Source organism: Hypanus sabinus, chromosome 1 (genome assembly GCF_030144855.1).
Source record: "Hypanus sabinus isolate sHypSab1 chromosome 1, sHypSab1.hap1, whole genome shotgun sequence".
NCBI lineage: Eukaryota > Metazoa > Chordata > Chondrichthyes > Myliobatiformes > Dasyatidae > Hypanus > Hypanus sabinus.
In genome coordinates, this window is record NC_082706.1 from 39,999,900 (window position 1) to 40,022,229 (window position 22,330).

General features: G+C 42.0%; 1 protein-coding gene across 1 annotated transcript in view; it reads left to right on the top strand.

Annotated features, from left to right (window-relative positions):
• The window catches only part of LOC132398128 (uncharacterized), a 103,029-nt gene that overhangs the window by 63,235 nt on the left and 17,464 nt on the right, over positions 1-22,330 (top strand). The window contains exons 6-9 of the mRNA XM_059977193.1: positions 9,645-9,764; positions 11,241-11,287; positions 12,374-12,403; positions 12,503-12,546. Of these exons, the coding sequence (XP_059833176.1) occupies positions 9,645-9,764; positions 11,241-11,287; positions 12,374-12,403; positions 12,503-12,546 (241 nt within the window). The remainder of the gene's footprint in view (positions 1-9,644; positions 9,765-11,240; positions 11,288-12,373; positions 12,404-12,502; positions 12,547-22,330) is intronic.

Genomic DNA, 22,330 nt, shown 5'->3' on the forward strand with positions numbered 1-22,330 from the left:
GTCACCTGGGATCTCATGTGCTCCGCATATACCGGTTGTGTGGTGAAAAAGGTGCCTCTTTCAGTTCAGACGGTTGAAGAGGTTAGCCATGAGTCCCAAATGTTAAGCAATTTCTACAAGGTCATAATTAAGAGCATCCAGTTTGTCTGATTCAGTGCCTGATAAGGGAACTGTAATTCCTTCAGTTGTAGGACTCTGCAGAGAGTGGTGCAGACAGCCTAGCCCATCTGCAGATGTGAACTTCCCCCTATTCAGGACATTTAATGAGACAGGTGCGTAAAAAAGGCTTGAACGATTATTGAGAACTGGAGCCACTCCAACCACAAATTTAACGAGCTTGATGGATTGTTAGCAAGTTTACAGTTGGTACAAAGATGGTACTAGTCACGTGCAATAGTAGAAATGTTTGCATGGAGTTGGAGGAAGTAGCGGAGGTATCTCATGAATACTTTTCTTCAGTATTCACTCATCGTTTACTCTCTGTATACGCATGACTGTGGCACCACCCACAGCTCCAATCTGCTAATAAAAAATTTGCTTACGACCCTACACTGAATGGCCTTTTCTCAAATAATAATGAGGCAGCCTACAGAGAAGAAGGCATCACCCTGCAGTAGTAGTGTGAAAAAAACACCCTCTCCCTCAACGTTGCAAAAACAAACCAGGCGGTTGTGGACTTAAGGAAAAGAGACAGGCTAACAACTATTGACATCACTGCACTTGGTATTGAGAGGGTGAACAGCTGTTAGTTCTTCAGCATACACATTACCAAGAATCTCACGTAGTCTGTACATAACGGCTGTGTCCTGAAAAAAGCACAACAGCACCTCGTTCACTTCAGACTGTTGAACAAGTTTGGTATGCTCCCCTCCCCCAAATCCAAAGAACTTTCTACAGGGACACAATTGAGAGCATCCTAACTGGCTGCATCACTGCCTGGTATGGGAACTCTATATTCCCGAACTCTGCAGGGAGTGGTGTGGACAGCCTAGCGCACCTGTAGATGTGAACTTCCCACTATTCAGGATGTTTACAAAGACAAGTGTGTAAAAAAGACACGAAGGATCATTGCAAATCTGAGTCACCCCAACCACAAACTGTTCCAGCTACTACCATCCAGGAAACGGTAAGAAAGCATAAAAGCCAGGACCAACAGGCTTTGGGACAGCTTCTTCCACCAGGCCATCAGACTGATTTAACTATGCTGGTACAATTGTATTTCTATGTTTTATTGACTATCCTATTGTAGATACTATTCATTATAAATTACTAGAAATTGCACATTGCCCATTTAGACAGAGATGTAATGTAAAGGTTTTTACTCCTCATGTATATGAAGAATGAAATTGACAAAGTCAATTCAATTCACCGGGGAAAAGGACCTTTGCAATTGTGCAGATGACTTAATTGGACTGAAATGCTTGAGCGTTTAGACATTAACGAAGAAGATGTACTGGAGCTTTTGAAAAGCATTAAATTAGATAAGTTACCGGGTCCCAATGAGGTATACTACAGGTGACTGTGGGAAGCAAGGGAAGAGATTCCTGAGCCTCGTGCGATGATCTTTGCAATATCAAAAGGGGTGGGAGAAGTACCGGAGGTTTGGAGGGTTGCAAATGCTTCCCCATTCAAGAAAGAGATAGAGATTACCCAGGGAATTATATACCAGTTAGTCTTACTTCAGTAGTGTGCAGGTTGTTAGAAAAGATCCTGAGAGGCAGGATTTAAGAGCACTTGGAGAGACATAATCCAAATTGTGATAATCAGCATGACCTTTTCAAGGGCAGGTTGTGCCTTCTGAAGCTGATTGAGTTCTTTGCGTATGTAACAAAACACATTGATTAAGGTAGAGCAGTGGATATAATGTATATGGATTTCAGTAAGGCACTTGATAAGCCCCATGCAAGGCTCATTCTGAAGGTAAGGAGGCATGGGATCCAAAGGGGCCTTGCACTGCAGATCCAGAATAGGCTTTCCTACAAAAGGCAAAGGTTGATTGCAGATGGTAGGTAGAATTGGCAGATGGAGATCTACGCAGATAAGACTGCAGTGGTTCATGTTCATGCATCAAATTTGAAGACAGAATATAATATTAATCCTAAGTCTCTCGGAGTCTTGCAGTGTGGAGGATCAGAGAGATCTTGGGGTCCGTCTCCACTGGTCACTCAAAGCTGCTGTGCATGTTGACAGTGTTTTTAAGAAGGCATATGGTTTGTTGGCTGTCATCAACCATGGGTCTAAACTCAAGATTCGTGAGGTTATGTTACTTGGAAGTAGGAACAGCGGAATGTCAGAGATAAGTCTTTGAGGCAGAGGATGTTGGGGGTGTGGGTGGCACAGCCACCGGTGATGACACAGACTCTTAGAGAGGTTTATGGAGCATAGGAAAATAGAGGGTTATGCGGTAAGGAACCTCCAGGTAGTTTCTAGAGCAGGTTACATGATTGGCACAACATTGTGGGCAGAAGGACATGTAATGCGTGATGGATTTCTATACTCTCTGTTCTAAACCTCCCCTATCCATGGACGTATCTAGATCTAGATCTCCAATTCATGGACCTGTCTAGCTATTCTGCAGGATGCATACCTGAAAGAAGTTCTTCGATGGGAGTTCAGTAAGATCCTCTCACTCTCCCCCTTTGTGATCGCTGCTGCCTCCAACCATGTACTCATGCAGACTAACTACCAAAGCCACATATACCTTTCCCACCCACATGCCTTCACTTTACAGCTCCTTAAAGAAGCTCCTCAATTTTTTTCTGGCATCTTCCTCCTTTCTTCCTAGTGCTGAAAAAGGTTTCAGCATTAAACATTGACTGTTTATTCATTTGCAATGATGCTCCGGCATTTTGTATTTGTTCGGCAAACACGAGGAAATCTGCAGATGCTCGAAATTCAAACACCACAAAATGCTGGTGGAACACAGCAGGCCAAGCAGCATCTATAAGGAGAAGCACAGTTGACGTTTCGGGCCGAGACCCTTCGTCAGGATTTGTATTTGTTCGCCTAGAGTTCCAGCATCTGCAGAATCTTTTGTGTTTATGACTTATCTAGATGTTGTGACTACTGTGGAACATAAACGAGAATGCACAACCTTGACCCAAAGACAAAGAAGGAAAGGTTTTATATGATCAATCTGTCTCTTGAGGAAGAACTGAGAAGAATTTGTGCTACGGTCACATTTTTCTTGCTTCCACTCACACATTTACTGGTCACGGATGAAGTAGGGTTTCCAACAAACGCCCCTTAGCAGGTACCGCTGTCTTCTTGCATACCTCAGGAGATCCGAACCTGGTATATTTTGTGCCATGGAATAAATTACAGCTGCAGAGATACAGCAAATATCCCTCGGACTGATTCCTAGGATGGAGAGAATCAAGGGGTTGAAATCCATTTAAGAAACATAAAGCAGGTTAACCAGATTACAAGTTTAAATAGAAGGAAAAATCATCTCAATAAAGCTCCTTGTGTACTTCTTTGAGTGAGCCTACATCCAGGAATCCACCAATCACGAATGAAATGAGCATTCCTACATCCCTAGTGGGTAGAGGACCTTTGGATTTCTGTATGCAAAGGGGTCAATAGCTCAAACTGAATTACTTTTTCTCTTTAAAAGCTTCATTGAAAATTTATAAAGTTGCTGGAAGACCAGCATTCAGTACCCATTTCAAGTCCCCATTGACAAATATGTGGGGATACAGTACTTTCATTTGCTACCTCCTTTCTCCGTGATATTGTGTTCTGAATTCCAGAATATAGATATGTTGATGCACCCCAGCATGCCAAAATGTGACTTTCTTTATTATTATTTGTTTATTGATTGATTTATTGAGATAGAGTGTGGAATAGGACCTCCCAGACCTTTTAGCTACCAAGCACTTCAACCCCAGATTTATCCCTAGCCTAATCACAGGACATTTAAAGCAACTGGAATATCTTTGTAATGTTGGTGGAAATGTGAGGTCCCAGAGTAAATGCACGCAGAAATGGGGAGAACATACAGGAACCTTACAGAGATCGGTGAGATTTGAAGCCAAGTTGCTGGTACTGTAAATCGTTGTGCTAAAGACTTCGTGCAGCTGGCGGGATTCACAAATGTCTGAAGCACTTGACATTCTTATAGTTGGGAATTCAGGAACTCGGGTGTTTTTAGAATGGTTAAAGCAGACAACTGCAGTGTAATTTCCCACTGATACCCACTACAAATACTAGCAGCAAAAATGAATCGTATAGTGAATGACATGGGTTGGTCTCATTCGGAACTGAGAATTATTGAAGTGGCATTGACCCAGACAAGGAGAGAACATCTGATTTCGCTCCCGCCTTATGCTTTGAAGATGTTGGAAAAGTTTTGTTGGTTTGTTAGGGGTAATATGTTTACCACAATGGTGTTTAGGTTGCGCTTATTCACATGGTATTGACAGTGGAGGCATCAGCATAGGTATTGCAATCACACCATAAGATGCAGGGGGGAGATGTTAATATGTTCAAAGTCTCCCGGATACAGTCCTGATGACCGGAGGACAGCAAATGTATGAAGTGCAGGTATGATAAATAATGACATGAATTCAATATTAGTCATAGAGAAGTCACGGAAAATAATCTGATGCGGAGGAATAACATTTGGAAAGCTGGTGTTTGAATATGGATGGTCTGTATGTCACTCTTGACGGGTGAGGGGTTTGGTCTGACTGATTAATTTTATTAAGGTATTTGAAGTAACATTACTTATTAATTAAGCACTGTGGTTGCTTTGGTCTACACTGACTTCCTTAAGGCCCTTGTAAAGGTCCCCAAAGGAAGCACAATCTAAAATATTATGACGATTAGTATTGAAGATGGGTTGGTAAAATGGATCCAATACTGGTTTGGTAAGAAAAGGGAGGTGAGATGGAGGAGGGTTAATTGTGTGATTCGAGGCCTGTTATGGAGATCAGTGCTGGCACCCAGACCGATTGGCATACCCCTTCACCGCTTGGATATGAAAAGTATCATCTTTGGCTATAAAATGAAAACAGTGAGCTAATAAATTTATGCAAAGTAACGGTAGAGTCATAAGGGGGCGGACCCATATACAAGACACAGGAGTACTAGGAACAGGACTAGGATTATCCATTGAAACAGGCCCTGGACGAGACTAAGATTCAGGGCCTCGGCAAGGACTTGGATTAGAAACACGGGAGCCGGACAAGGAACTTGGAACTAGGAGCCTGGGCGAGGACTCCGAGCGAGAGACTGGACAGGGACGTGTAACTTGAGTCTTGACTTGGCTTGGACCCCGGATCTAGGAGTGGACAAGATGTGGCTACAGGACTAGAAGTGGCTACAGATCTGGACGTGGCTGCAGGACTGGACGTGGAACTCCTGCGCAGGAGGAGGCACATGGACAGGACGAGAACACAAAAGCCTTGTCTTGGACAGGACGAGGTTCTTGGACTAAGCTCAGACAAGATGAACTTCTAGTACTTGGCTTGGACTAGATGAGGTACTTGGACGTGGCTTGGACTGGACGAGGGAACTCCAGCACGGGACAAGGAAATTCTAGCACAAGACGAGGAATCTGCAGCACGGAACGATGGGCGAGGTTCTCCTGGGCAGAGCGAGGCACCCATGGGCTGAGCCAGGACCTCCATCACAGGATGTGGCTCTTGGACTAGGTTGGGCTCGGTTCTTGGACTGGGCTTGATTAGGCTCTTGGATATGGAGCCAGAACCCTCCTAGGACATAGGGCTGGGATGCTTTCTAGGAAGCATGGCTGAGACCCTTTCTTGGACGCAGAGCCGGATGACTGCCGAGGAAACAGCTGAGAAAACTGTCAGGGATTCAGATGGGGAGGGGAAGGGAACAGTCCAGCAGGGAATACTTTGCTTGCAGATGTATTTATGTGCCAGTCCAAAACGAGAATCAGGTGCCTCAATTAAGGCACCCAATGGAACAAGTGAAAACAGGATAACCTGGAATAAGGATCGATGAACTGGGCCATGAACCGGAATTCAGATTTCATGGACTGACCATGACAGGTCTTTATCCGTGACAGTGTCTCAGGGCTGATACCACCAGGGTCAGGATGGGATATGGGTATTCAACCATTAGACTCTTAAACCAAAAGAGTTCACTTGCCTCATCATTGAACTGTTCCCACAACCGATGGATTTATTTTCAAGGACTGTTTCATCTCATGCTCTTGATAAATTATAATTTCTTTATATTTGTACAGTTTGTCGTCTTTTGCACACTGGTTGAACGCCAAAATTGATGTGGTCTTTCATTGATCCTATTGTGGTTGTTATTCTGTTATGGATTTATTGAGTATGCCCACAAGAAAATGAGTCTCAGTTTTGTTAATAGGCATATATGTACTTTGACAATAAATTTACTTAGAACTTTGCAAAGTGTAGCACAACACATGTCGAGAGGGCAATGAAGACAAAACCTGGACCATGACATTATGAACCTTTGAGAAAGCTCAAAAACAGAGGGACGTTGGTGTATATCTCAAGGGATCTCTGAAGGGAGACACAACAGCAAAGGAGGCAGGCAGTTGATTGCCCACAATATGTGGGCATAGAATATAGACACATGGAAGGCATCAAATGTTGACTACGTTTTGTAGTTCTGGTCATGACATATTGAAGGGTCTGATTTACATTAGAGAGGTTACAGAGGATTGCAAGACAATCACATCCTTGACAGGTTTTAGTCTGAAATATTCTAGTTGTGAGTTGTGGTTTGTTCTCTTAAGACCTGGAGAGCCTGAGCCGACACTTAGAACGTGGAACAGCGTAGCTCAGGAACAGATGTGGTTAGCTTCATCTAACTAGCATTTGTAACGACCAATCTGTCTATTGAAACCAGCCCTATGTCATTGTACATGATCAATATCCCTCTGTTTCCCCTGTCTAAATAGGTCTAACTCATTGTTGTGACTTCCTCCACTTACCCTGGTATGTGTAAAATAATCTCTTTTGAAATTGTCTCCCCCAACTTAAATAGCGCTCTCTAGCATTTGACATTTCCGCACAGGGCAAAGGACATTGGCCACTAATGGAAGTGTACAAGAAATCATGAGGCGTATAGATGGCGTAAATGCAAGAAGGCATTTTCCACTGAGGTTGGGTGGAACTACATTTTGGTGTCCCGGGTTAAGGGTGAAAGGTGAAATGTTTAAGGGTAACATATGTGGGAACTTCATTCAGAGGGTGGTGAGAGCATGAAATGAGATGCCAGCACAAATGGTAGATGTGGCATCGGCTTCAAAATTTAAGAGAATTTTGGACAGGCACATGGATGAGGGGATTATGGAGAACTATGGTCTGGGAACAGATGAATGGGATGAGGCATATTTATGATTCTGTATGTTCGATGGGCTAAAGGGCCTGTTTTGTGTTGTAGTGCTTTATGACTTATCTACCCCATCCGAACCTCCCCTAATGTGTTAAACTTCAGCATCAGATAGCCCCTCAGTCTGTGACACTGCAGAGAAATCAGGCCAGGTTTGTCCACCCTATCTTGATATTTTATGTTCTCTTATCCTGAAAGCATCCATGTGAACCTTTTCATCATCAAGTCCAATTTCTCCATTCCTTCCTGTAACAGGCAACCAGAAATGCACAAGTACTTCATCTGTGTCCTAAGTAAAGTTTTATCTTGCTGTAACATGACTTCTATTTAGTCACAAAAAGGGAAACATACAGAACACTTGGTGGTCGAAGTGCCTGTTCCCAGACTGTGTAATTTTAATGACTCAATAGATCGATTTACTCTTGGTGCTACAAAGCCACACCTGGTGACGGACGTAAAAATCACCTCGCACAGTATCCTTGATAATGTCAGTTATTGTTTCTATGTTGTTCAACGTGGAAGAGCAACTATTAGTTAGTTGAGGGAGGATAATGCATCGATGGGGAACAGTTGACCTTTCTCAAGATTTACCTGATAACTCAGTCAATATGAAGACTACCTGGACTCCAACATCTAATCTCAGAAGTAAATATTACCTCTCAGTTGACTGTGGCATACTCAGTAAAACACAAACAATCCAGGGATTGTTATGGAGGAGTCTGGCAAACTGTGCGTAATGTGTGATGTTATATGACTGTGTCACAGGACTAATCTGTTTGGCAGTTCTTCTGATTTACACCAATTTTCCCAGAAGACATTACAAGATCGATGAGGTTGGGATCGACTTCTTGTCCAAATTCAATATTCAATGCTGGTTTTATGAGTTCATATTAAGAAAATAAAAGGATATTGAGTTGAATTTGTTACAATGCTCAAATGAAAAATCACTGATGATCTTATTGCATGGTATAGCGTGTCTGGGGTCAGAGGGGAAATGAATAGCCTACCTGTCCTTCAATGCAGTCTGCATTTACATTCAAATACTACTTTGTACACACGTGATACCCAAAACGGCTCAGTGTAAATGTAACTAAATGTGAAGGCCATAATGTGTACAAAGAGAAATACATGTATTTGTAAGACCAATAAATACCCAAATTCCAGTCATGTATACCAAAACAATCTGTGTAACCAGGAAGAAGTTGCTGAGACGTTATACGATCATGAATCACGGTGAGTAGCAGAAAACTAGAAGGTGGCTCATTTTGTATCTTTATTTAAGAAGAGTTTCAACAGCTATAAGACTGCAGGCCAGTGAATGTAATATCAGTAGTGGGAAAATTACTGGAGAGGATTCTGTGAGATAGGGCGTAGCATCTGGGAAGGCAAGTACAGATTAGGAAAAGTCAGTATGGCCTTCCGCATAGCAAAACGTGTTTACCAATTTTGGTTAAAGTTTTTGAAGAGGTTATCAAGAGGACTGGAGAGGTCAGAGTATGAGATGTTGTCTACATGTACTTTAGGAAAACCTTTGACAAGGTCCTGTATGGTATGGGAGGTTAGTTGGGAAGGCGAAGGAGCACAGTATCGTGAATAAGGTAGCCTCAGGGACAAACAATTATCTTTGTGGTGGGAATGAGGGGATGGTAGCAGAGAGCTGTTTTTCACATTGGATGGTTGTAACCAGTTCTGTACACAAGTATCGGTGCTGTTATTTGTCACATACCGTGTCAAATGGATTCTCAGCCAAATTATTAATTTGAAACAGTTTGCAGAAAGTACCGAAATCGGTTATGTAGTAGATAGTGAAGAGAGTTATCTAAGATTAAAACAAAATGTAGATGAGCTGGGGACAAGTATAACAACAAGACTTAGCTTATTTTAAACATATAATACTGCCTCATCGCACATGTCCCCAGTTGCCCCGCTCTGTACATAGCTGAGCTCTAGACAGTACTACAGAAGGATAAACAGAGGAATAACAGGTAAGTAGCTTCCTGAAAGTGAGAACCCAGGGGGACTGGATGATGTGAATACAAATTGGCAAGATTACCTTTATTGGTCAAAGTCCTGTTTACAGTAGTAGGGACATCATGGACATTGGACCTTTTAAATCACCGCCTACTGGAGAAGTCCACTGACTCTGGGAGAGCTTTGTTTCGAACTGAGTTAACATCACTCTGTTGATGCGTGACCTCAAAGGTATATACAGCCCACAATTGCAGTCGGCTCATTAAAATCTTCCCTATGCACCTTGCATGTACATGATCCAATTCTAAATGTATTACATGATGTCTTCACAGATTCATTCAACAACTCAAAGAGAGGCTTAATCATTGGGGGCGTTTTGACTGGTTTGGTGGTATTTCTTCTGACCCTGAGTCTCATTATTTGCTTCATCAAGAGACATTGCCAATCAAAAGGTAATGGTGTCATATAAGATTATAAATCTGAAAAGCGAAGCAGGCATTAACACAGTTCATATAAGCTGTTCAGTTGTAATTGTTGTGTTGTCATTTACTTTACAGAATATTGTCCATTCTGAATTCAATCTGATATGAACATCATGATTGTGTGAGAGGCTTGTTTTATGGTCAAACACTTGCTTGGTTGTCAAATTCTTATTGTTTTTTTTCTGTTTTACATGGAAGATCACAGTAGAAAGAGCAGACATTCCTGGCATATTTCTCCTCTTGCTTCATGGAGATTTCAGCTGCGGCGGCATGGCAGCATAGTGGTTAGCACAATGCATTATAGTACAGACGGCCCGGAATAAATTCTGCTTGCTGCCTTTAAAGAGTTTGTCCCTTCTCTCCATGTCTGCGTGGGGTTTGTACCAGTTGGCAGGTTAATTGGTCAATGTAAATTGTGCCAAACTTAGGCAAGGGATAAATTAAGGGCTTGCTGTGCACCATGGCTTGAAGAGCCGAAAGGTCATATTTTATGCTCTCTCAACAACAACAACAATAACTATAATAATAATAATAATTATTATTATTATTCCTTCCACTTTGCACTTTTGCTTCCCTTCTCCCCTCACACCATGTTTACCTTTCCAATTATTTAGCCACATTGCAAACATCCAGATAATTGCATTATAAGGCCATCTATAGGAGAAACTGTCTGCACATGAACGCATCTAGTTACAGCTGACCCATCCATCTGTTAATTCAGATATGTTTAACCTGGCCTAATTTACTGTATATGATAAATTCATGCTCACTAATTTCTCTAATTTCCTGTCATCTTATCTAACAATATGAAGGGCCTTTCGGTACAATATTTAATTGTTGCTGACGTGAGGTGATCCCAATGGTTGCAGATTGTCAATAAGAAATGCATCCAGATGATAACAAGCACATTTTTACATGTAAACTTCCAACACTTCTGCTGGTCAAGAAATAGCCAGAATTGGAAGGGCAGTCCTTCTGCAAAAGTCACCTCCACCTCTTCCATAAAAAGTTCTTTAATTATTCTATCTTCCATTTTCTGTTTCTCTCTCATACACACTTTTTTACACCTGGCTGATACAATGATTTATCGATGTCAATATTCCATCTCTCATGTTTTAAGATTATTATAATGGAAATATTAGTGTAGTATCATGTATGAAATCTTCACCAACATGTGGTGCCAGATTTTAAATATCATTCATCTAGCCGGTTTCTGTTGAATATATTCTATGTGTCAACTTTAATCTTGTTAATGATATTTGTCCAATCTACATAATGATTTAAATTTACCATGATTGCTGCAGCACCTTTCTTACAAGTGAAGTACTTTATTTATATTTACTCTCTTCTCCAGTTTGGCTACTTCAGGGAGTCTGGGCAAGAGTCGAGGCTTCAGTTAATAGCTGGTATTTGTAATGATGTATTTATCCCACTTTACCTTTGCAGAGGGTCCCTACGTCAACGTACTCCCTCAAAGAAAAAGTACTGAGCCAGTAAGTCCAATTTATAACATACTGGTCTGTGATTCTGACTTTGCCATTGAGCTGAGTAACTGTGGATCTAATATTCTTGAATATGAGATTACTAAAGTTCAGATAGCTTTTTTGTTTCAATAGTTTTCCACATCTTGGTGAATTTGCCATCAATTAATCAGTCTATTGGTTACATATTAATACAGTTGTGCACGCAGCTGTTGCACAGTCCAACAGCGAATGAGTACCATCCCACAGCAGTTTACAGCAGGGATGAATCCCGACCTCGGCCACAGACTACTTGGAATTTTCATGTTCTCTTTGCCCACCTGCATTTAACCTCAGGAACTCTTCTTTTGTCTTATGTCGCAACACGTGAAAGTTTTTCGGAGAAAAACTACTACTCCTGCTGTGTTCATGCGTATTTGTACCAAAGAGGCAATGAGAGTGAAATACTGAGATAACTACATTTTGTTAATGGGATTCATATAGAACAGAAATAAATAGGTAGTTGATGACAGTCCAGCAGACTGAAGGTCGTTTTTGCCTTTGCAGACTACTTGATGTAGTGAACGACTGCAATAAGCTTGAATTTTCTTTTTTTTTGCAGAATAGGACTTCCATAATTCTGCACGAAGCAGACAGAACCAAAATTGGCCCATCGAGTCTATGCCGACTGCTTAAAGCTGTTCACTACTTCATTGCCTCTTTCTCATCCCAACATACCTGTACTTCTACCACACAGCTATAGAAGAAGTAGTTTTGTTTTCTCAAGTTGACGTACTAACGTATCCATTTTTTGAATTTGGAAGGGAAAAGCAGAACAGCAGTGGAAATCCTACAAGATCAAAGAAAAATATGTAAATTTCACACAACTATATCCAGAGGGTAGAACTGAAATTTAAACAGAGGGATCTGCGAAACCGCAGGTCATTCAGCTGCACTATTGTATTGCCCTTCCATGTTGTTAAAGAAACTTCTTTGCAATTATAGTAGTATATTTGAGAATATTTCCTTTCGTGGAATTTTCAACTACATATCCCATTGTTTAAGACAGTTTTCTTCTCTTTCACCAGTTTATTCGTGTTTTATTGTGTTCTTTTTCAGGATGCAGCTGATATGGATTCCACTTACATGGTAAGCTTACTCAGTAGACAAGCAGTTACCAGTAAACCTTAATTTAATTCCAAATTGTCTTGTTATCGAGGATACTTAATTCCTGTCCCTTCTCCACAGGGTCTGAAATTGGAGGAGCAATCAGTATACAGCCAACTTAAGAGGTAATTATATTCTATCTGTTTATCTATCTATCCATTTATCTACCAGTCATAATTCTTGCTATCTGTATATCTGTTTGTCTGCCTTTCCATCTTTTAATCACAATCTGTATTGTATTGTCCGATACCTTGCTATCCGTGTATGGTCACCTTTCTGCCCGCCTGAAATCTTCTGTTTGTGAGGGGGAGAGGTGTATGCCTGTGCTAGTGTAAGCGGCTATCTGTCCACCTATCAATAGATCTTTTCAGTTAGCCTTGTTATTTATTTGTATCTTAGTTCTGCTGTATGAGCTTAACGATATGGTGGGTCATTATGTACAGGTCGGGATCATGAAATTGGAACAATAGGTGCAGTTACGGTGTTTTGATAGTTAACCAGATAACCATATAACAATCACAGCATGGAAACAGGCCATCTCGGCCTTCCTAGTCCGTGCCGAACTCTTAATCTCACCTAGTCCCACCTACCCGCACTCAGCCCATAACCCTCCACTCCTTTCCTGTCCATATACCTTTCCAATTTTACATTAAAAGACACAACTGAACTGGCCTCTACTACTTCTACAGGAAGCTCATTCCATGCAGCTATCACTCTCTGACTAAAGAAATACCTCCTCGTGTTTCCCTTAAACTTTTGCCCCCTAACTCTCAAATCATGTCCTCTCGTTTGAATCTCCCCTACTCTCAATGGAAATAATTCGTTAAGGGAAATAATTTGTAATGTGGAACAAAGGGCCAATATCCACTGAAATGCTTTGGTAAATAAAATCTGATACATATAAAGTATGGTACAAGTTGCAGCTCCAAACCTATCAAAACACAAATACTGCCCACACCAAACTCGGCTGAACACAGTTCTCCACCCAACATCATGAGAACTCCAGCCGAAGACGCTCAAAACCCATTGCAACATCGAGAAAGTGCACACCAACCCCTGCATCCCATATGCAACCAGGCCAATAACTCTTTTCTTCCTTTCAGGTACGATGCATGTGTGCTTCTACGAAACATGACTCATTTTCCGTAGAAGGTTTTCTGCCCATAGATTGGAACACTGCATCAAATCCTCTGGCTTCTTCTTTAACATGAATTTCCCGAGTTATACCAACTCCAATTGCCCAAGTTGAAAGGCATTATCTTTATCAACTCCTGATATGGCAAGATGCCGATATTGAAAGTCGTTGGTACATTTTCATCTTCACGTGGCACAATGCCACCTAACTCAACAGCTTGCCGGATTCAACTTCTGAGCTTCCTGTCAGATCTGGACTTAAGAGCAGCCCATTTTCAATGGGTCATCTATTGTTATCACTGGTCCTGCTGGTCTTTGCCGAAATAAGGTGCTCAACGCTTTGGCTTCTAAATGATAATCAATTTGGGGCAATGGTTCCTTAATTGGACACACGCCATTTGTTACTTGCCACTTTTCAATTTTCTTCTCTTGTGATACACTGCGTGTAAGATGCAAAATAAAAGATGCACAGTCATACAGTCTTACATGCGGTACAGCATATTGCATATTTGAAAAATGGCGTCAATATTTGCCCATGGCAACAGTAAAGTAAGCCTTGCCGCGTGAGTCCACACTGATGCCCACTCTTGAGGAATCACTGTGCGGCCTGCTTGAACTCGCTATAAAACACAACAACTCCTCTCCCTAAAATTCCCAATATGTTGCTCGACATGCAATTCATCTCTGCTAGCATAACGTGTTGCAAGTATACTGGGGCTCTTGAAATCAGTGGCAGAGTACAGCCACTTTAACAAACATGTGAATCTCTGAGTTTGATAAGATGTTAATTTGTCTACGTAATTGCCAATAACAACCACGCGCATGTGTTTTACTCGTATTGTAGCAGCAAATAAAATTAAAATGACCATGTTTTCCCTAATTCGTCTGCACATTACGTGTGTGCAATACAAGCAACACACGTTTTCACACTCTGAATCTACTGTACTCAAGTGTAGCACTGTACAGATATTAAAGAAACTCAAAGAAAAGAGTAACAGGTCTACATGAAGAAAACTTGGTACCTGGATGGAAATGTATGGCATCCCGATTAAAATAACTGAAAACAAGCAACAGGTAATTAGAACTTTGAAATAAAAATGATAACTGCTTGACTCCTTTGGCAGGGTAAGAAGTCACCGTGGAAAACAAAATTGTGCCGTTTACTCCACAACAATAAAACTGAGCTTCGAGTCATCTGTCATTTTAATCTTGCACAATCACCAACCCTACTGTTCTAACGATGGCAAGCATGGACACAACACCAGTATCCTGAATTCAGAGACATGGCCAGTTATAGTGGTGAGGAGAAAACAACTTAAGCAGTTATAGAATCAAAATGGTATATGACTCCTGAGTCATAGGCTCAGAAAATGTTCAATGTTGGTGAGTGGAGTTACAATATTTCAAGGTGAAAAAACCATTATGGCAACCATATATATGCCTCCAAATAGTTGCCAAGATGTTGGGTTGAGATTGCAAAGGGAGCTGGAAAAGGCATGTAATAAGAGTGATGAGATAATTGTAATGGGGGAACTTCAATATTCAACGGGATTGGGATAATCAGGTTGGTGTGGGATTGCAAGAGAGTGAATATGTTGAATGCCTATGAGATGGATCTTTAGAGCAGCTTGTACTTGAGCCTACTCAGGGAAAGGGTATTTTTCATTGGGTGTTGTGTAAGAACCCAGATTTTATCAGGGAGGTTATCGCAAAGGAACCCTTAGAAGGCAGTGATCACAATGTGATTGAATTCATACTCCACCTTGAGAGGGAGAAGCATAACTCACATGTATCGGCATCACAATAGATAACAAGGAATTACAGTGGCCTGAGAGAGGAGTTTGCCCAGGTGGATGGGAGAAGGATATTGGTGGGAATGATGGCACAGTAGAGATGGCTGATATTTCTGGGAATAGGTCACAAGGTGAAGGATGGGTACTTTCCACAGAAGAAGTTCTCAAATGGTAGTGTTAAGTAACAGTGGCCAACAAAGAAAATTAAGGACTGTATATAAGCCAGGGGAAAGGCATATAAGGTGGTAAAAGTGAGTGGGAATTTGGGTGATTGTGAAGCTTTTAAAATCTTCTTAATTCTGCTCCTAACCTTGCGGTTCAAAGGAGTATAGCACCGCGGCAGGCCCTTTGGCCGAACTGTTCTATGCCGACCAAAGTGCTCACCAAAGCCAGTTTGCAATTGTTGGCCAGATTCCCTCCAAGTATCTCGAACACATGCAACTCAAGTAACACTTTTAATGCCGCCAATATTTTGAAAAGTTTTTACAGAATATTTTCTGGAATACAAATGTATTTATCGGGGGTGGCTGAATGTTCAGACAGGCAAATAGCTGAGGGAAGACCCTATAGAGATTATAAACTTATGAGTGATACCTGTGAATAGTCTTTCTCCACAGACAGATGTATCTAGTACTGAAGGGTATCAGCTTTTGTAGAGGGGAGAGGTATTGAGTGGAGTCAATGAAAACTGCTTTTGCTCACAAAAAGGGTAGTGGTTAAATGTGACGAAATGTCAGAGGATGTGGTAAAGACTGGAGGCATTACAAGGGCATAGAGTGATATCATTCTAATGTAGGCTGCATTAGACACCCAGCTCTTCATTCTACAGATAGGCATGGATGAACTGGATGGATCTATTTCAGACCACAGAGCAGAAGGGGAGACAATTTGATTTGTGGTGTTCCAAAGAAAGAGAGATTGGACTCTGAAGGCATCATCTCCATGTAATCCCCAAGCGTGACATTCCTGGTGAGTTCCTGCTTTTCCAGCCTAATTGCTGCCCCTGCTACCGACCATGGAAGCACACTTCAGCTATCCTACTAGCGGTCTACATCCGACCCTAGGTAGACATCAAGTATGCACAAAATAACCTATATACTTCGTGGTCTACGCCCTGAAACAGGATATATCAGGCCGACTTCACCTCAGCCGCTGACATGAACCAGTCCAGCGTCAAAAATTGGTAGATGGATTCTTAATTAATCCCAAAGGGACTTACAATATCACGGTAGTATTACAAATGCACATCTATAAAAATATTAGAAGATAAGTAAGAAAGAATTAAAAATAATTTACATTAAATGTAAGACGTACCATATTTGCAAATTCAATTTATTCTATTACGGTCTGCAGTATGTCCAGTTTGTCTCCTATAACATTGCCAGCCTTTCTAATCCGTTTAATAAGCCTGTAGAATGACCCGTGTTGATGCCATTGCCCTCGTACACCATCGAATAGAAGATTGCATTGGAAGAACATGTGAAGGAGAGGCCTGCAGGCTCCAAAGGACCTCAGTTTCCTCAGGAAATAGAGGCACCTTTGGTTCTTCTTGCATGTAGACTCTGTGTTGATGTTCCACTTAGGTCTACTATCCAGGTGCGTTCCCAGGTATCTGTAGGTCCTCAGCACACCTACATCCTCAACCATCAATAGTAATAGGGAGAAATGCAGGCTTGGTCATCATAAAGCGCATCACCATCTCCTTCACCTCACAGTTGTTGAGCTGCAGTTGATTCAGCTTCCACCATTTGACAACGTCCTCCAATAGGGTCCTGTGTTCATCCTTCTGTGTTCCCTTTATACACTCAACTAACGCTGCGTCATCAGAGAATTTCTGCAGATGACATTATTCAGTGTCATATTTAAAGCCTGAGGTCTACAGGATGAACAGGAAGGGAACCAATACAATCCACCGTGGGGACCCAGTGCTGCTTATACCCAAATTTAACACACACCTGTGAAGCCTCACAAACTGTGTTCTACCAGGCAGGTACTATAGTACATTATCCAGGATACAATGGAAGTGCTATCTTGTAGTGAACGCAGCTTATCACCCAGCAATGAGGGCCGTATGGTTTTGAGGGCACTTGAGAAATCAAAAAACATGATCCTCACAGTACTCTGCTGCTTATCCAAACGGGAGTAGGCTCTGTTCAGCTGGTAGATGACAGTATCGTCGACTCTAATGTTTTCCTGGCAGGAAAGCTACAGGGAATCGAGGGCTAATCCGACCAGAGGTAGGATGTGAGCCAGGACCAGCTTCTCAAGGGTCTTCATGATGAATGAGATCAGGGCCAATACGAGTGCCCAGTGTAGTCAGTGTAGCCCAGTTGAAAAGTAGTAATTCCGATCTACTTTCAAGAGCGTGTTACCCAAATGCTATGTCTCATATTACACTGGGTGCTGAGGACATTGGTGCACAGAAATCCACTACCTCATTGTTCGTCTTTTGCACTGTTCGTTTTGCAATTTATAGTAATTTGTAAACGTTGCAGTGCTCTGCTGAGAGAAAACGACAAATTTCACGACATGTCAGTAATGATTAATCCTATTTTGATTCAAAGAATGTCCTCAACATCACAGATTTCGTCAGCAAGTGCGTAATATATGTGCTGTTGTACCAAAGAGGTCATTCAGAGAGTTCCCAAACCGGAAACCATGGATGAATCAGGAGATCCACTCCTAAAGGTGAATGAGCAAGTGCAGCAGGCAGTGAAGAAGGGTAATGGAATGTTGGCCTTTATCACAAAAGGAATTGAGTACAAGAGCAAGAAAATCCTTTTGCATTTGTACAGGGCCCTGCTGAGACCACACCTTGAGTATTGTGTACAGTTTTGGTCTCCAAGGCTAAGGAAGGACATCCTGGCTGTAGAGGAAGTGCAGCGTAGATTCACGAGGTTAATTCCTGGGATGTCCTGACTGTCTTACGCAGAGAGGTTAGAAAGACTGGGCTTGTACACGCTGGAATTAAGGAGATTGAGATGCGATCCGATTGCAACATATAAGATTATTAAGTGATTGGACAAGATAGAGGCAGGAAGTATGTTCCAGATACTGGGAGAGTCCAGTACCAGAGGGCATGGTTTGAGAATAAGGGGTAGGTCATTTAGGACAGAATTAAGGAGAAATTTCTTCTCCCAGAGAGTTGTGGGTGTCCGGAATACACTGCCTCGGAAAGCAGTGGAGGCCAATTCTCTGGATGCTTTCAAGAATGAGCTAGATATCTATCTTATGGCTACGGGAATCAAGGGATATGGGGACAAGGCAGGAACAGGGTATTGATAGTAGATGATCAGCCATGATCACAGAATGACGGTGCAGGCTCGAAGGGCCGAATGGTCTACTTCTGCACCTATTGTCTAATGTTTATTGTCTATTGTCTATTGAAGTCCAGGTCTGCAACGTTCATACCAGTTAATACCAGTTCATACGAGTTAACAATGAAATGAATTGTAAAGATGTTTTATTTGGATGCCTGTTGTTGCACCAGTGCAGAAAAATGACTCTGAGGATTTCAATTCAAAAATCTCCACACTGGACTGTCAGACATGTCTGTAAAGCACAGGAGCCAATAAAACATGAAAAGCGGCGAGTGCATTCAAAGCTCGGAAAACGCACCACGATTATCATCAGGCTACCGTCCTCCCCACCGTGTAGTACAGCGCTCACCAATCATCAACGGCCTCGCCTGTCTACGTCAAAAACAGAGAAGAGACTCAGCCGCAGATAAACACGGTCATACTGCACAGTGCCATACCGGGCAGAGAGACATCTACCGAGATTGCTGATGTGTCTGCTCGGTCACTGCCCAGCACTGCGAAAAAGAAGTTCGTAAAGCGATTTTTAATTATTTCAATCACGATCTCACAATCACCGCAGAACATCGGTGAGCAAACCCTCTTCCAGTTATCATGTTCCTGGAAGGGGCAAAGCAATAAAAAAATAGAATATTGGAGATACAGGAAGTATGCAATCTACTTATTATAATCACCTGCATACGTAGCAACCAGGCAGCATCTGTAAAGAGGTAATTCAATCATCTTTATGGCAGTGCTTCTACTTGAAACGTTGACTTATTCGTCTCAGATCACGATGGATAAAATATGTTTTGTTAGTTGCAACCTCAGAGGCTCCTGTAGCAATTCATATTGGCTCTCACCCTCCAAAGCGTAAGAGTTTGAAGAAGTTAGGAACTTGAACAGCTGGAAGGCGCTGGATATCAAATAAGAATAAGAATCAGGTGCAGAGCAAAGTTTTCTGTTGACACTACCATGCTTTGTCAGTCATCAAGATCATGGCTGATCTACTTCAGCGCAATTCCCACCCTTTCCATATCCAGTAACATCTAGAAGAGTACTAATTTCTCTTTTTGTTAATAACGGTGTCAACACACATCCATATGCTACCGGACACAGAATTTCAAAGAAAAACCATGCAGCTCTCCCTGTCTCTCTGCTCTGTATTTACCCGTTATTTTTAATCGATGATCTGCCCCCCTCCGCCCACAACCCATTAGGGGCATTTAGCAAAACTCTCAGAAGGGGACATGGATGATAGAAAAATGAAGAGCTATGTAAAAGGGAAGGGTTGGATTGATATTAGATTAGGCTAAAAGATCGGCACATCATAGGTTGTGCTGTAATGTTCTACGTCTGAAATGAGCTGCTGCTGCAAAGTTACGAGTTTCACATCATATAATTCAGTGATAATAATTCTAATTCTAATGAATTGAGGATCAAAGGGTCGCAATGAGCAAGTTATTTTTTAAGTCCTAAGGTCCTAGAAACCCTTCAGACCAACTTGTTGGTGACAACCAAGTGCCTTTCTGAGATTTCTGTGCCTGTATTTACCCATAACCCCAATATCTATCCCATTCATATTGGTCCAAATGACTAAAACATTTCAATTTTACTCACCATTCCATACACCCACCACCCTCTTTGTGAAAAACTTTCCCCTTTAAATCCCCTATCACCCTAAACCTGTGACCTCTAGACTTAGACTCCCCTGCTCTGCAAAAAAGACTGTGACCATTCACTTCATCCATGTCCCATATGAGTTAAAAATCTCTAAAAGGTCAACCCTCAGCCTCCCATGTTTCAAGGAAAACAGTCCCAGCCTGTCCTCTAGAGACACGAGAGACTACAGACACCAGCATCTAGAGCAACAAACAAGAAGCTGAAGAAACTCATTGGGTCAGGCGCCATCGGTGGAGGGAAATGGACAGTTTTGTTTCGGGTCGAGACCCTTCATCTGGACTGAAAGATAGAGAGGAGATAGACAGTACAGAGGGGAGGAAAAGGGTTGAAGCAAGAACTGGCAAGTGGTAGGTGGATCCGGCGAGGAAGGGTAGCAGGTAGGTGGAAGGTGTAACTGGTCAGTGTCAGAGGGATCATTGCTGGTTCCCCAACTGTTCACAGTGAGTGCTGATGACTTGGATAAAGAGTCTAAGTGCACCATATCCAAGTTTGGACAATGGTACAAGATGGCATGGCAGAATGAGTTGTGAAAAGCATACAGAGGGGCTTCAAGGTGATGCAGACAGGGACGACGACAAGGTGATGTGAACAGGAGGGGACAAGGTGATATGGACAGGTGGGGACAAGGTGATATGGACAGGTGAGGACAAGGCGATGTAGAAAGGTGGGGACAAGCCAATGTGGACAGGTGGGGACGAGGTGATATGAACAGGTGGGGACATGGCAGATTTAGTAAAGTGAGGGTAAATATAGTCATCCACTGGTATAAAAATGCAAAAGCAGATATTTCATAATCATTAGAGGTTGAAAAACTGGTGTACAGATGCAGCAACAATTAGGAAGGCAAACAGTAGGAAGGTGTGTATTGTAAGAGGATTTTAGTGCACAAAGAAACTGATCTCACTGTAGTCTAGAGAGCTCTGGCACAACCACAACAGGAACATCTAGCTTCCCACACAAAAAACATATACTTGCAATAGATGGGTGCAGTGAGGATTTGCCAGATGGTTCCCGGGACAGGAAGAGATATACGTACATTGCAATTGTCTAAGTCATTGTTGAACCTCACTTGGACTACTACGTACAGTTTTGGTCACCTTGTTATATGAAAGATGCAGTTAAACTAGGAAAAGTGCGGAGAAGATTTGCAAGGATATTGCAGGATTAGGAGAGCTGAGTTACAGAGAGAGCTTTACAGGCTAGGTCTTCATTCCTTGGAGCGCAGAAGAATGAGAAGGGAACTTCAGGGGGTTTATACAATCGTAAGGGGCCAGATAAGGTGGATGATAGCAGAGTCCTTTCCCCAGTATAGAGAAGTCCAAAACTAGGGGACATGGCAGATTAGTAAAGTGAGGGTAAATATAGTCCTCTATTTTAGTATAAAAATGCAGAAGTAGATTGAAGGTGATGGGAAAGGATCTAAAGGGGATTTGAAGGGCAACTTTCTCTTGCAGAGATGGTGAGTATATGGAACAAGCTGCCAGAGGAAGTGGTTGAAGCAGGTAGAAATATTGTCATTTAGGAAGGACTTGGATAAGGACATGCAGGGATGGTGCTTGGAGAGGCATGGGCTGAATACAGGAATTTGAGACTAGATGGATGAGCACCATGGTTGTCACAGACTAGCTTGTTGTTTGACTTTATAGGACAGTCTGAGCGTACTTTCACTGTAGTTTGGAAGAGTAAAAGATGCTCTCATTGAAACACACAAAATTTCTATGGCAGCCAGTGGGATGATGTTTCCACTGGCTGGGAGATCCAGAACCAAGCACCCATCTCAGTCAAGGAGGAGAGATGATGAATCCTTAGCATCTCAGGCTCTGTCGCTGAGTGTAATCCAGATAAAGATCAACAGGTTTCTGGGTTTTAAGAAAACCAGTGTGTAAGGGAATAGTAGGGAAAAGTAGAATAAAAGATCAACCATGCTAGCAGAGGAAACACGGGGAGGAAAGCAGCCTACACTTGTTTCTATTTCATATTCGCGTCTCCCCATTAATTACTTT